The following is a 16,305-nucleotide window of genomic DNA, read 5'->3' as shown; positions in this document are numbered from 1 at the left end:
GGCTATATACCATGCTGGGCTGTATTATACCATGCTGGGGGGGCTATATACCATGCTGGGGGGGCTATATACCATGCTGGGCTGTATTATACCATGCTGGGCTGTATTATACCATGCTGGGGGGGCTATATACCATGCTGGACTGTATTATACCATGCTGGGGGGCTATATACCATGCTGGGCTGTATTATACCATGCTGGGGGGCTATATACCATGCTGGGCTGTATTATACCATGCTGGGGGGGCTATATACCATGCTGGGCTGTATTATACCATGCTGGGGGGCTATATACCATGCTGGGCTGTATTATACCATGCTGGGGGGCTACATACCATGCTGGGCTGTATTATACCATGCTGGGCTGTATTATACCATGCTGGGGGGCTATATACCATGCTGGGCTGTATTATACCATGCTGGGGGGGGCTATATACCATGCTGGGCTGTATTATACCATGCTGGGCTGTATTATACCATGCTGGGCTGTATTATACCATGCTGGGCTGTATTATACCATGCTGGGGGGGCTATATACCATGGTGGGCTGGGCTATATACCATGGTGGGCTGGGCTATATACTATGCGGCTGTGTTATATACCATGGGGGGTACATTTTACATTATATTCTATAAGGGGAGGCTGTGTTATATAATATGGGGGGCTACATTATATTCTACGGGGAGGTGGGCTGTATTATATTCTATTTGGGGCTTCATTATATTTTATAGGGGGGCTGTATTATATTTATTATATTCTATGGGGGCTGCATTATACTATATGAGGAGGGCTACATTGTATTCTATGGAGGGACTACATTATACTATATAAGGGGCTGCATTATATCCTATGAGGGGGTTGCCATATATTCTATGGAGGGGCTGCTTTATACTATATGGGGGGGGACTGCATTATACTATATGGGGGACTGCATTATGTTCTATACAGATATTATATCCAGCCCTGCATAGCCTCAATATTAGATAACAACAAATAAGAAAAAACTTTGTTGCCCTATGAAGGGTGGGGGGGCCCGAAAAATTTATTGCCCAGGGGCACACTACAGTCTGTGTCCGCCCCTGAATGGAGGTATAATGGTATCACTCTATTTTAGGATTTTGTCCATGTTATTTGATAGTAGTACTTTGTCACTGTTATTTTCTGCCTTGATTTTGGTCTCCACAGTGTATTTTACACTACATGATCTACTTTATACCCCCTATGCTGCAGCTTATTGTTGATGGGTCTTGTCGCCTATAGAGTTTTTATATACTTTTTGGCCTTGTGACATCTTATGACTCTTCTCCTCATTTTATTTGTATATTCATTACTTATTTGAATAAAATTTGTTATTTTTGCATAATAATGTTCGCCTTTTGACTTCCGGTTTTCTGTTTGGCTTATTTATATCTTAAGAAGGGTGCTTGATGGTTGACCTTACCCCGCTTTTGGTTATATACAAAACCATTATCATGCAGCTCCACTGTAGTCCTCGTTCCTCGATTCTTGCAACTGCGAATATCAGTAAAGTGATCGCTATTCACAGGCGGCAGACAGACTTGGCGGCTCTGATGAGCGTTGTAGTCAATACCCGGCGCCTGTGAATAGAAGTCACTTTACTGCTATTCACAGGCGCCGGAGCAAGAACCAAAGAACGTGGACTATGGCGAAGCTTCAAGGCAACATTTATTACCGGGTTAGTAATGGGGATGTCTGATAGACACCACTCCATTACTAACTACAGAGCTTGATTGCAGATGTGATTTTTGACAAATCAGAGCTGTCATTAACCCCAATTACCAAACCCTCAATTGCCATCGCTCCAGGGCAATTGGGAAGAGCCAGGCAAAAAGCCAGAATTGGCGCATCTAATGTGATGTGCCAATTCTGGGGTGGCTGTGGGCTGGTATTTTTAGGCTGGAAAGGGCCTAAGATACATGGACCTTCCCAGACTGATGATCTAAGTCCCCAGCTGTCTGCTTTACATTGACTGGTTATCAAAAGTAGGGTGAATCCAATGTCGTTTTTTTTAAATTATTTATTAATTAGGTTAAACAAGGCTAAAAACAACCACATAAACGCACTTACAACACGTGCTTTTTTTAACTGTGGATTTTCCGCATCTAATACAAGTCTATGGGGAAATTCCATACAAAAGACACCACAAGAGAAAATGACATGCTGCGGCTCGTAAACCTACACAGCAGGTGGCTTTATGCAGCGTGAAAAAGCATAGTGGGCAGGAGACGTCTATGAATCCCATCCACTGTGCTTGTACTGTACGCTACTAGCCAGAACGCTAGTATTACTGATCGTGGGGAAGCAGCCTAAGGGACAAAGTTAGGTTTCAATTTTACACTGGAAAAAGATACATTTTTGACACCATTTCCCCCAAAATTGTATTTACTGAAATCAACAGTGAAATGTTATGTTTATTTGACACTAGATGAAGAGCCGGGCGCTGCCCAGGCATAGTAACTAACTACGGTTATAACAAATTCTTTGACTTCTCTAGTGCTTTCAACACCTTACAGCCGCACTTATTACGAAATAAGTTGTCTGATATGGCAGCGGATGAGGGGATGGTGAACTGGATAAGCGACTACCTGACGGACAGGCCGCAGTTTGTAAGGATGGGAGGGGTGGTATCCGGCAGTGTACGGAGCAGTGTGGTAGCCCCTCAGGGTACAGTGCTGTCGCCCTTCCTCTTCACGTTGTATACAGATGACTTTCAGTATAAATCTGATTTCTGTCATCTCCAAAAATTCTGAGATGACTCGGTGATTGTAGGGGACATTGTGGGGGACCGGGGTGAGGAGGAATATAGAAGGGTGGTTTCTGACTTTGTAGACTGGTGCCGGACTAACGGGGCCTTTACACCTAGCGATATCACTAAAGCATCACCGATTTTGTGACGCAGCAGCGATATCGCTATGTGTGATACTTACCTCCGACCGGCTCCCCCGCTGTCTGTCGCTGATCGCGCAGCTCCATTTCTCGTCGGGCGCTTCCTGCTGGCGCCGACAAGTGACGCGTGGACGCGGGCGGGAGGACGTCAGGATCGCCGCGTCTGAAAGGTAAGTAATGACCGCTGCTGCGTCGCTACATCGCTGTGAGATCTGCCTGTGTGGCAGCTCACTAGCCACCATTTAGCGATGCACCAGCAATCCTGACCGGGTCGTATCATTATCAGGATCGCTGGTGCATCGCTAAATGTAAAGGGGCCTTAACTGTCTAGAACTAAATGTAAAGAAAACCAAGGAGATGGTGGTAAGGTATAGAAGGAAAAAGGAGGAGTCCTTACCGATCACTATTGCTGGCCAGGAGGTGGAGAGGGTAGAGAGCTACAAATGTTTGGGGGTTCACCTTGACAGCAAACTTGATTGGAGGTGTCATACAGAGAAGGTTCAAAAGAAGGGAATGAGCAGACTGTACTTTCTGAAGAAGCTCAGGTCGTTCAATTTGTGCAGTAAAATGCTGGAAATGTTCTAAACCAGTCCGCTGTAGCAAGCGCCATCTTTTTTGCTATCATTTGCTGGGGCTGTAGTGTGCGAGTAGCTGACGCCAATAAGCTCAACAAAGTGCTGGATGGATTTGCCCTGACTTCCATACCGGGGATCACTTTAAGAGAGGCCTGGGGTCAGTACCAAAGCGCTGGATGGATTTGCCATGACTTCCATACCACTGATCCCTTTAAGAGGGAAGATGTGTCTTTGGGATGGAGGATGTGTGATGGGGATATGGACAGGGAGGGGGGATTCATTTCTGTCATGTACTCACTGCTCCTTTCTGGGGGGCAGACAATGGCTGGGAGCTTATGTTCCCGGGGATGCTAGATTTCTCTCATGCTGTCAGTGTCTGCTGAGGTGTTGTCAAGTGGGAAAACTTCCTCATAGCAACCAATCACAGCTCAGCTTCTTTTAACCAGCTCTGGTGAAATGAGAAATGCTTAGTGATTGGTTGCAAGGAAAACTGTTGCTCATAGCAACCAATCACAGCTCAGCTTCTTTTGAACAGCTCTGGTGAAATGAAAGATGCTTCGTGATTGGTTGGTGACACACACACACACACACACACACACACACACACACACACACACACACACACACACACACTCATTTTTATGTAGAGAGATTAGCTTGAACCTCTATAATATGTGTTATAACACATGGATCACCCTGCATCGAAACATGAGGAAATAAATCCTGCAACATTTCCTATTTATTTTACAGTTGGTGACTACTGATTTTTCTTATGAAGCTCTAAGAAGCTTTTTCAACTGTTGAAATATATACAGTATACACATAACCTAATGCCACCTGCACAAGGTAATCGTAAGATATATGCAAAAAAATTACGCCAGAAATATAAAAGAAGGAAAAAAAAAAACATTTACCAACAGCTGAAAAAGTTTTAGAGCTTTGTAGGAAAAATCACTGACTCCACAACTGTAAAATATATAATAAGCTAGAAATAGGCCGGATGCTATTGCATCAGGAGTGCGGTGTTCCCCACGCAGGCGCAGTAACAGCTGCGTCATTACCACGTATGCGTGGGTAGAGCGCGCAGATGTGGCTGTTACTGCGCATGCGCGGGAATAGCGATGACGTAATGTCCCTTGCACAGGCGCAGTTCGTGGCTTTGCGGCCATGAACTGCGCCTGCACAAGTGACATACACGTCACTGCTATTCCCACACGTGTAGTAACGACACTGCTGTTACTGCGTCTGCGTGGGAATAGGGGAGACGTGTCACTTGTGCAGGCACAGCCTTACGGCCACGAACTACGCCTGCGCAACTGACTGCCGCAGTGCCTTATGGGATTCGGGGACAGAGGCCAACTGGAGATATATATTATATCATTCTTCAGTGCCCCATGTACATAACTTTTCTTTAAGAAACACTAAATACTAACATAAATATATCTAACAACCTATATATATTTTTTAAAAAACTTCCCTTTTTTAGTCACTGCAGAGAAAATTACCCCTGGAAAATATATTCATATGATCTACTCATTTTATCTTCAACAGATAGAACGACATGGCACGATAGTGAAGAGCATCACACCTATGACTTAACTGATGAGCAAGAAAGGTGTGTTCATTTATAGATATTTTCATATGTATATAATCTATAATCTTCTCTAAATGTTAAAGAATTGATGACTTTTTTTTATTACAGAGAAAAAGAAGAAAAGTCTCCAGGATGGAGGGGAATATTTCAGAAAAATAAAGAACAGAAAGTATTTGAAAGGTCTGTCTGTCTGTCTGTCTGTCTGTCTATCTATCTATCTATCTATCTATCTATCTATCTATCTATCATATATTGATCTATCATTTTATCTATCTCTATATTTATCTATCTAAAGAACACAAGGGAAATTGCCCAAAGGTCTCTGACACTTTGCAAACTTCATCCCCAAACATTTATTATCCCACGTTGAGTTATCACGCTAAACAAATACTAAAGTCTTTCTGTCTGACTTTCTTAATTATTTTAGATTTTCATAATTCAGATACAATATCTTTTTCTTTTCTTTTTTTTTTTTTTTTTTTTAATCAATGTAAATATTTCCTCCAGAAAATTTTTCGCTCCGACAACAGGAGTGAAAAAATTTGCCAAAGAAGAAAAAATATTTCGTGAGAAATTCAAGGTTGGCATGTCTTTTCTTTCCAGTGCATTTCATCAATTATATGTAAATGTAACATTAATTTTAACATCAAGAGTAAAGTCCTGTTTGTGGAACAATTTCTATTAAATCTGCCTTCAGGGCAGTATTATAGTAGTTATATTCTTGTACATAGGAGCAGTATTATAGTAGTTATATTCTTGTACATAGGAGCAGTATTATAGTAGTTATATTCTTGTACATAGGGGCAGTATTATAGTAGTTATATTCTTGTACATAGGAGCAGTATTATAGTAGTTATATTCTTGTACATAGGGGGCAGTATTATAGTAGTTATATTCTTGTACGTAGGGACAGTATTATAGTAGTTATATTCTTGTACATAGGGGGCAGTATTATAGTAGTTATATTCTTGTACATAGGGACAGTATTATAGTAGTTATATTCTTGTACATAGGAGCAGTATTATAGTAGTTATATTCTTGTACATAGGGACAGTATTATAGTAGTTATATTCTTGTACATAGGGGCAGTATTATAGTAGTTATATTCTTGTACATAGGAGCAGTATTATAGTAGTTATATTCTTGTACATAGGAGCAGTATTATAGTAGTTATATTCTTGTACATAGGGGGCAGTATTATAGTAGTTATATTCTTGTACATAGGGACAGTATTATAGTAGTTATATTCTTGTACATAGGGGGCAGTATTATAGTAGTTATATTCTTGTACATAGGGACAGTATTATAGTAGTTATATTCTTGTACATAGGAGCAGTATTATAGTAGTTATATTCTTCTACATAGGGGCAGTATTATAGTAGTTATATTCTTGTACATAGGAGCAGTATTATAGTAGTTATATTCTTGTACATAGGAGCAGTATTATAGTAGTTATATTCTTGTACATAGGGGGCAGTATTATAGTAGTTATATTCTTGTACATAGGGACAGTATTATAGTAGTTATATTCTTGTACATAGGAGCAGTATTATAGTAGTTATATTGTACATAGGGGCAGTATTATAGTAGCTATACCACTGTACATAGGGGGCAGTATTATAGTGGTTATATTCTTGTACATAGGGGCAGTATTATAGTAGTTATATTCTTGTACATAGGGGGCAGTATTATAGTAGTTATATTCTTGTACATAGGGGCAGTATTATAGTAGTTATATTCTTGCACATAGGAGCAGTATTATAGTAGTTATATTCTTGCACATAGGAGCAGTATTATAGTAGTTATATTCTTGTACATAGTGGCAGTATTATAGTAGTTATATTCTTGTATATAGGAGCAGTATTATAGTAGTTATATTCTTGTACATAGGAGCAGTATTATAGTAGTTATATTCTTGTACATAGTGGCAGTATTATAGTAGTTATATTCTTGTACATAGGAGCAGTATTATAGTAGTTATATTCTTGTACATAGGAGCAGTATTATAGTAGTTATATTCTTGTACATAGGAGCAGTATTATAGTAGTTATATTCTTGTATATAGGAGCAGTATTATAGTAGTTATATTCTTGTATATAGGAGCAGTATTATAGTAGTTATGTTCTTGTACATAGGGGGCAGTATTACAGTAGTTATATTCTTGTACATAGGGGCAGTATTATAGTAGTTATATTCTTGTACATAGGGGCAGTATTATAGTAGTTATATTCTTGTATATAGGAGCAGTATTATAGTAGTTATATTCTTGTACATAGGGGGCAGTATTATAGTAGTTATATTCTTGTACATAGGGGGCAGTATTATAGTAGTTATATTCTTGTACATAGGAGCAGTATTATAGTAGTTATATTCTTGTACATAGGAGCAGTATTATAGTAGTTATATTCTTGTACATAGGGACAGTCTTATAGTAGTTATATTCTTGTACATAGGGGCAGTATTATAGTAGTTATATTCTTGTACATAGGGGCAGTATTATAGTAGTTATTGTACGTAGTGGGTCAGTATTAACGTTGTTATATTTAGGGGGTTTGCTACTGCAGGATGTATCGCTGATGTAGTAAACATTATAATTATCTTCTGTGGGCTTTACCCAGTTCCCTTGGCTCGGTTAAATTAACCACCTTTTTCTGTTTTGTTATTATTCTGAAGCTTCTTTCCATGTTTTCCTTATTCACACAACTGATGTGTTTTGTGTTAGTGAAACTTCTTATGTTCTCTATATCTTTTCCAGTACGCGGGTGAAATTAATGTTATTAACATTGCGACTATTAATGACCTGGCTCCACTCTCACCAAAAGATAAATTGGATCTCGCAGTGAAACCTGGCGAAACGGTTGAAGTCATAGATGTCACTAATGAAGACCAAATAATTTGCCGAAATTTTGCAGGAAAATGTGAGTATTTTTGTTCTAGGAAAAATACTGTTAATGTTGTCGCAAAAGATGAAACATTTGTAATGTTATATTTTAACTGAACATCTGATGGAGCATCTTTATCTACCACGTATGTAGCGGAAAGGCTTTTTATTATTATTATTATTATTTATTGTTATAGCGCCATTTATTCCATGGCGCTTTACATGTGAGGAGGGGTATACATAAAAACAAGTACAATAATCTTAAACAATACAAATCATAGCTGGTACAGGAGGAGAGAGGACCCTACCCGCGAGGGCTCACAATCTTCAAGGGATGGGTGATAATACAGTAGGTGAGGGTAGAGCTGGTCGTGCAGCGGTTTGGTCGATCAGTGGTTACTGCAGGTTGTAGGCTTGTCGGAAGAGGTGGGTCTTCAGGCTCTTTTTGAAGGTTTCAATGGTAGGTGAGAGTCTGATATGTTGTGGTAGAGAGTTCCAGAGTAGGGGTGATGCGCGAGAGAAATCTTGTATGCGATTGTGGGAAGAGGAGATAAGAGGGGAGTAGAGAAGGAGAGCTTGTGAGGATCGGAGGTTGCGTGCAGGAAAGTACCGGGAGACGAGGTCACAGATGTATGGAGGAGACAGGTTGTGGATGGCTTTGTATGTCATGGTTAGGGTTTTGTAATTGAGTCTCTGGGCAATTGGGAGCCAGTGAAGGGATTGACAGAGGGGAGATGCTGGGGAATAGCGGGGGGACAGGTGGATTAGTCGGGCAGCAGAGTTTAGAATAGATTGGAGGGGTGCGAGAGTGTTTGAGGGGAGGCCACAGAGCAGGAGGTTGCAGTAGTCAAGGCGAGAGATGATGAGGGCATGGACTAGGGTTTTTGCAGATTCTTGGGTGAGGAATGAACGGATTCGTGAAATATTTTTGAGTTGAAGTCGGCAGGAAGTGGAAAGGGCTTGGATATGTGGTTTGAAGGAGAGATTAGCATCAAGGATTACTCTGAGACAGCGAGCTTGTGGGACTGGGGAGAGTGGGCAGTCATTTACTGTAATTGATAGGTTCGTAGGGGGGATCACGTGAGATGGGGGAAAGATGATGAATTCTGTTTTGTCCATGTTGAGTTTCAGAAATCTAGCGGAGAAGAAGGATGAAATATCAGACAGACATTGAGGGATTCTGGTTAGTAGGGAGGTGATATCTGGTCCAGAGATGTAGATCTGTGTGTCATCAGCGTAGAGATGATACTGAAAGCCATGAGATTCTATGAGTTGTCCCAGGCCAAAGGTGTAAATAGAGAACAGCAGGGGCCCAAGGACTGAACCTTGTGGGACTCCGACAGATAGGGGACGAGGTGAGGAGGTGGTGTGTGAGTGGGAGACGCTGAATGTCCGGTCTGTTAGGTATGATGAGATCCAGGATAGGGCCAAGTCTGTGATGCCGAGGGATGAGAGGGTCTGTAATAATAGGGAATGGTCCACTGTGTCAAAGGCAGCCAACAGGTCCAGGAGGATGAGGACAGAGTAGTGTCGCTTGCTCTTGGCGGTTAAGAGGTCATTGGTGACCTTAGTAAGGGCAGTTTCAGTGGAGTGGTGTGACCGGAAGCCAGATTGTAAGCGGTCGAAGAGGGAGCAAGAAGAGAGATGGGAGGACAGTTCAAGGTAGACGTGTTGTTCCAGTAGCTTGGAGGCGTAGGGGAGAAGTGATATAGGGCGATAGCTAGATACAGAGGATGGGTCAAGAGAGGGCTTTTTGAGGATAGGTGTGATGGAGGCATGTTTAAAGCTTGAGGGGAAAACACCAGTTGTTAGTGATAGGTTGAAGAGATGGGTTAGGGTTGGGATGAAGACTGTGGTGAGGTTTGGTATGAAGTGGGATGGGATCGGGTCGAGTGCACAGGTGGTGAGATGTGATCTTGAGAGTAGAGTGGAGAGTCGATCTTCTGTAATGGTGGAGAAGTTGGTTTTGAAGGTGGAGGGCTGGGAAGTCGGAAGGGTTCTGGGGGCTGTTGACCAAAACTTTCTCTGATGTTATCAATCTTCTGCTTGAAAAATGAGGCAAAGTCTTCAGCTGAGATGAGTGGGGAGGGAGGAGGTGCTGGGGGGCGGAGAGAATTGAAGGTGTTGAATAACTGTTTAGGGTTGTGAGACAGGGAGGATATGAGAGATGAGAAGTAGGTTTGTTTAGCTGTGGCGAGTGTGGTCTTGAAAGTAGTGAGGGACTGTTTGAATGCGATGAAGTGCTCGTTGGAGTGGGATCTTTTCCATCTGCGCTCAGCAGCCCTGGAAGCTCGCCTCAGCTCTTTGGTCAGGCTGGTGTGCCAGGGCTGTCTGTTGATTTTGCGAGCTTTGGTATGTGTAAGTGGGGCAGCGGATTCCAAAGCTACAGCTATTGTGGTGTTATATAGAGCGGCAGCGTCATCCGCATTGTGTAAGGAACTTATATCTGTGAGAGGGAGAAGGGATTCAGAGAATGAGTGTAGGTCAAGGTGTTTAAGATTTCTGCGAGGGTGTGAGAGTTTCTGGGGTGGGGATTGTAGACATGGAGTGAAGAGGGAAGAGAATGTGAGAAGGTTGTGGTCAGAGAGAGGAAGAGGTGAGTTAGAGAGGTTAGATAGGGAGCAGAGGCGGGTGAAGATGAGGTCCAGTGTGTGGCCATCTTTGTGGGTGGCTGTAGAAGACCATTGAGTGAGGCCGAAGGAGGAAGTGAGAGATAGGAGTTTAGTGGCAGCTGAGAGGGAAGTGTCAATGGGGATGTTGAAGTCGCCCATGATGATAGTAGGGATGTCCGTGGAAAGGAAATGAAGTAACCAGGTGGTGAAGTGGTCAAAGGTGGTGGCTGGCCCTGGGGGGCGGTAGATGACAGCCAGTTGGAGGGGGAGTAGATGGGCACAGAGTGCACCTCAAAGGAAGGGAGGGTAACAGAGGGTGGCAGTGGGATTGGGGTGAAGGAGCAGGTATCTGACAGGAGAAAACCAACTCCTCCGCCATGTTTGCTGCTGGGGCGGGGGGTGTGAGAAAGGTGGAAGCCACCATATGAAAGTGCAGCAGGAGAGGCTGTGTCAGAAGGGGTGAGCCAGGTTTCGGTGATGGCGAGGAAGGAAAGTTTGGTAGTAACAAAAAGATCATGGATGTAGGAAAGCTTGTTGCAGACAGAGCGAGCGTTCCACAGAGCTCCTGTTAGTGGGACAGGGGAAGCAGGGGCTGGGTGAATGGGTATAAGGTTGGAGAGGTTACGGAAGGTTGTGATAGAGCGTGGATGGGAGGTAGAAATGACTGTGGGAATGTGGTGAGGAGGACCAGGATTTGGGGAGATATCACCAGCAGTGAGGAGCAGAGAAAGTGTTAGCAGGTGGGAGCAGGAGAGGGCATGAGGGGGCTGTCTGTGTTTGGAGACAGAGGATTGTATGTTAAGGAACAGTTTTGAGGCGGAGGTGAGGTGGATGGGGAGGATTGAAGAAGAGATGAACAGTTCCTTACTAGGAGTAGGGATTAGGGGAATTAGCAGAAAGTGAAGGATTATAGGGGTGAAAACAAGCAGAAACATTGTTTACAGTGACTGTGTACAGTTACCTTCAGTTCAATTCTGGTTTTAATTCTTAAATTAATCTTCACACTTCTAGAACACACTTATAGAAATCACACTGCAGACTGAAGTCTTTATGCAGACTTGTGCTCTGCAATATATGTACAACTAAGTGCAGTCAGGTGTGAAGCAGAGAGGAGTGGTCTATACTCTTCTTGGTCAGACAATTAAGAGTGGACCAGATGCATATGATCAAGCCAGAGCAAACAAGGTCATAAATAACACTGGGGTAAGCTGGGGTTAGCTGAAAGGCATACCATGTGAATGCTAGGTGCAGAGGCAAGTCTATGTGCAAAGCTGGGTGATGCACTGTGTGCCCTTCATAGACAGACAGCAGGAGAGCTGAGTGGATGGACATACCTGTCGGAAGAATAATTTATAAATTATATATATAAATTTTATAAATAATTTATCATTTCTCAGTGGAGGAATGGGAGGTGAATGTCAGCTCTTCATCCAGGCAGCTTCTTTGGCTTCTTGCCTTTGCTTGGAGTGCAAGAAATGGGGTGTGAATGGGTTTACAATGGTGCTCTCGTTCATCCCCCTTTTAATATGAATACTATTTAATCTTGTAATCATTAAGAATGTGTGTGTGTGTATATATGTATGTATGAGTATATGTGTGTGTATGTGTGTGTGTGTGTATATATATATATATATATATATATATATATATATATATATATATATATATATATATTATAATATAATATAATTTTTCCAATATAAAAAAGCATAATCTGTAACCGCAGTAAGTTCTTGTCTCACCTCACAGATGGTTACCTCCGGATCGATTGTTTAGATTTCAAGTAAGTAAAATTTTGAGACCTAAATTGTGAGTTTTCCCATATGTGTAAAACGGACCATAAAAAAAAATCCTTTTTTTTTAAAAAATAACATCTGTTGGCTAAAACCAATCTATGACGATTTAATGGAATAGTCCAGCAATCAAAAGTTTCCTTAAGGCTACAGTATATGTTACAGACTGCTGCAGGGTCTGGTGCTGGAAGAAAGTCGAGCTTCATAATCCAAACTTTCTCCTGGCAGTACCATAGACAATGAATGGGGCCCCAGTTGAGCATGTGCAGAAGCCTATTCTCGGGGGCTAATCGGTGAGACCGTCAGTGATGAGTAAATGACTCTATATCCTTTATCCAAGGGGTAAAGTGTCTCCTTGTGGAGAGTGACGTGTGAGGAGACTTTTAAGCCATGCAATGCTCTTCTGGGATATTAAATATGCAAATTGTCTCTTCAGAGAGGAAGAGGACGACGACCACCTATTGGACGTAGTCAATATCGACTGCCACATGACAGGGTCGATATTGACTTCTAGCATCGCTACTTCCAATAGGTGGCGCTATAGAGGCCTGGTCCTCTTCCTCTTTGAAGAGACAATTTTGAATTTCTATATACCATAGATGGTGGATAACTTTGAATTCTGGGAATTCTATAGGAAAACATTGCTGCTTTCTTCCAAAAACAGTGCCGCATCTAATGGTTATGTGCACATGGCGTCTGTTTCGGGTGGTTTTCTTGGCGGAAAACACCTAAAAAATTAAAAAACATTCAAAAGGGTGAACACATGCATGTCTATGGAAACTGCAATATCACAGACAACCCATGGACGGTTGTGCTGCTTTTTCTGGGGAAAAAAAAAAAGGAAAATAATTATTATAATTTATTGAATGACTTGTTGTTTTCTTTACAGAAGTGAAGATCATGAGTAACAATAAAAGAACTTCTCTCGTGTCCTCCTCTATCGCTGCTTAACTTCAGCAGTTTCTCCTGGATGCTTCTATTATTTTTACCATGTGTTAAAATGTTTGGGTTTTATTTTAATCCTTTAGATTTCTTTCTCTTTTTGGGGAACTAAAAAAATATAACTTACCAACTCGCCCAAAACGTAAAAGGGAACGCCTCCAAGACTCCAATTTTCCTGAATGCCACCTAAGTGTTGATTTTTTTCACTACTGTTTTCAGACATTGCAGCAAAATTTTTTTTTTTTTTTCAAAAATCTCGCTGTTTTACTAATTTTTTTTTAAAAAATGTATTTTTTGATATCTGAAAACCGTAATGGAAAAACTGCAATTTGTAAATGCAGCCTCAAGATGGTGCACTGTATATTGGGCTGTGGAGGAAGTGGCTTCCAAAATAAGGCATCGGTGAGAATGTCCGAAAAGTTGGCTAATTTGCCTAAATTCTCATTTGTCTAGACAAGTTTACACCGAACAGTTTTATGAAATCTTGCATAAGAAAGCACAGAAATAAGAAGAGGGGATAATCGTAGAATTGTTTGCAGAATTTCGGAAATCTTTGGTGGAAGGCTGTAGACTTTCACGCTTTAATAAATTAAAAAAGTGCTATTTATATGTATCAGAATATATCATTGCTATATGTTTTGTAGTAAATAAAAAGTCCTGCTGTGAAATTTTTATTTTCTTCTTCTTTTGCTTTTTCTGTGCTTTTCTTCCCCTTTGTGTAATAGGAGGTTTTGGTGAAGTAAGGGATACAATTTTAAGAATTCCTCGAGTTTATTTTTTGATTTGATAAGTGCAGGCAGCAGCGGCTCCTGGAGATAGAACACTTCCAATTATTATGTACCAGTTGTTATTTTTTTCTCCTTTTTCTATTGCTGGCTTTGAATTATAACACGTTTTGTATCTTTAAAGAATAACTATAGCTGGTCGTATTTAAGAAGTATGAAACATTCTAAAAAAGGGGGCAAAAAAAAAAAAGCTCAATTATATTTAAAGGGGTTTTCCACTACTCGGAAAACCCGTGTTTCCCCCCCCATATACTCATCTCAGGTGCCGGTGCCGTTCCAGCAGTGTGGACGCTGGCTCTCCCATTACTTCACGCGATGCCTGTGGCCAATCAGCGTTGGCTTCACCCTCCTACGGACATGCTTGACATCCGGAGGAGGTGATAGAGCAGCAGCTATACTTTCCAACAAATGTTTTGATTTGCCTGAAGGAAGGGAGAGTAAGTAGCCTCGGGGATCACGAGATATACAATGCCCCCAGAAGAGCCAGTGCCGATGCCAGAGGTGTCTTTGAGTCTTATTATTTTATTGGGGGGAAACCTAAGGATCCAAAAGGGCTTGTCTGAGTAGTAGACAACCGCTTTATAGGGGATTCCCCAGAATTGATAGTCTTTACCTACCTATAGGATAGGGGATTACTTACTGATCGCTGTGGATCTGACTGCAGGAACTCTCCCCCCCCCCCCCCAGTGATCTCAAGATCAGGCCCTGGAACCTGGCAAATGGCCTCTGCTGTTCCTGAATGAGTGGGGGCAAATATGCACCATTCATTGTCTATTGGACTGCAGGAGAAAGTTGACTACAGAGCTCGGCTATTTTCAGGATAGCCAATGAATGGAGTGGAGATTGAGCAGATTAAGCTTCATGCAAAATGGTTCTCAGGATCCAGAACCCTGTTCTCTCGGAGTCATTGGTGATTGGATCATCACCTCTTCTATTGCGTCTTTACTGCGCTTGGCTAGTTTCGGCACTCCCATAGACAATGAAAAGGGCAGTGGTGTGCATATGCTCAGCCTTGTTCCATTCAGACAGGGTTCTGCAGAGTTTCGATTTCCAAGTGGTTGCAGGTCGTGGCATTCGGACCCTTACGAACAGCAGAGTTATCACCTCTCTTATGGAAAGGTGATAACTTGCTACAAAACCCAAGGAAAAAGGATGACAAATGTGTGTGTCCATGTATAACAAACAGAGGAAGCGACAGGATTTCATCACACTGATTTATTGAAAAGGTGCACGTCGTTTTGATAAATACGCTATATGTTCTTCATGAATAGTCATTGTATACAAATAAAATTCTACAAATCAATAACAAGTCTTCTGTTCCTACATTGTATTGCACGTGACATTGTGACTCGCAATCCTGGTGCTCAATATTCAGTGTGACGCGACACGTGGGTTACAAGATTGTCATACACAGAGTTTAACACAAATGGTAACAAACATTGGTAAAAGTCTGACAAGGACAGTGAAAGCAAGACGACACAACATGGCCACCTGAGCAAACTCTCCTACGGACTGGACTTAATCGGCGAACGCACGCATAGCTCCTTAAAAATTGCAAACCTCATCCGGGGTGGCGCAATCTCTGGACACATTCCAGCCCGTGTAATCCTATCCAAGGACATGTTACTCACAGGAATATCAGGCACTAGACCAGACCAGCTAGAAGAAGTATTGCAACCAAGGCAAGTCTGCCTTCTTCTTACAGGGCCCTCGAGGTCAGAACATGCGGCAGAGAAATTCTAGTGCTAGGTTATGCCCTTCTCAGTGGCATTAAAGTGGTTCTCCAGGAATGCATTAAAATGGTCCCAGTCACATAATTCAAATGGGAGCCAGTCCAAGTCGTGTGTCAGGATGGACTGTGGTCTGAAGAAGCATTGTTCCTGAGACCAGTGTCTCAACTGGCAGATGAGCTGTATGATAAGCACACATACTGGAGCTGCCAGAGAAATGTCTGACAGGAGAAGAAATAAATCCTTTCCTTAGCTTACTAAGCACAGAGGACTGAGATTGGAGAAAAAAGAGGTTGTGCTCCATCAGCTGAGAAGATTTATTTCTTCTGATGTCAGAGGCCTTGTCCAGATCTCCCACAAGTAGTAGGTTTAATTACGATACTTGCCTTCTGACAGTTGAGACACAGTTCTCAGGAGCTGTGTTTCTTCAGACTGTACCCTGTCCTGACACATGACTAGTGTGGGCTGCTGCTACAATTATGTGATG

The 16,305-nt window shown here is 42.0% G+C and overlaps 1 protein-coding gene across 2 annotated transcripts in view; it reads left to right on the top strand.

Moving 5' to 3' along the window:
- The window catches only part of FYB2 (FYN binding protein 2), a 57,888-nt gene extending 43,917 nt beyond the window's left edge, over positions 1 to 13,971 (top strand). Inside the window, exons 17-22 of one of the 2 annotated variants that reach the window (XM_073544554.1) lie at positions 5,033 to 5,096; positions 5,184 to 5,255; positions 5,583 to 5,655; positions 7,831 to 7,993; positions 12,318 to 12,351; positions 13,757 to 13,971. In XM_073544554.1, the coding sequence (XP_073400655.1) occupies positions 5,033 to 5,096; positions 5,184 to 5,255; positions 5,583 to 5,655; positions 7,831 to 7,993; positions 12,318 to 12,351; positions 13,757 to 13,811 (461 nt within the window). In that variant the 3' untranslated portion in view covers positions 13,812 to 13,971. Of the gene's footprint in view, positions 1 to 5,032; positions 5,097 to 5,183; positions 5,256 to 5,582; positions 5,656 to 7,830; positions 7,994 to 12,317; positions 12,352 to 13,250 lie in introns of both variants that reach the window. The other variant, XM_073544555.1, reaches the window with a different exon arrangement.
- The last annotated feature ends 2,334 nt before the right edge of the window (positions 13,972 to 16,305 follow it).

Source organism: Dendrobates tinctorius, unplaced genomic scaffold (genome assembly GCF_039654945.1).
Source record: "Dendrobates tinctorius isolate UK_male_01 unplaced genomic scaffold, ASM3965494v1 ptg000138l, whole genome shotgun sequence".
In the NCBI taxonomy this organism is placed as follows: domain Eukaryota; kingdom Metazoa; phylum Chordata; class Amphibia; order Anura; family Dendrobatidae; genus Dendrobates; species Dendrobates tinctorius.
This window is presented reverse-complemented; position numbering and strand designations above follow the sequence as displayed.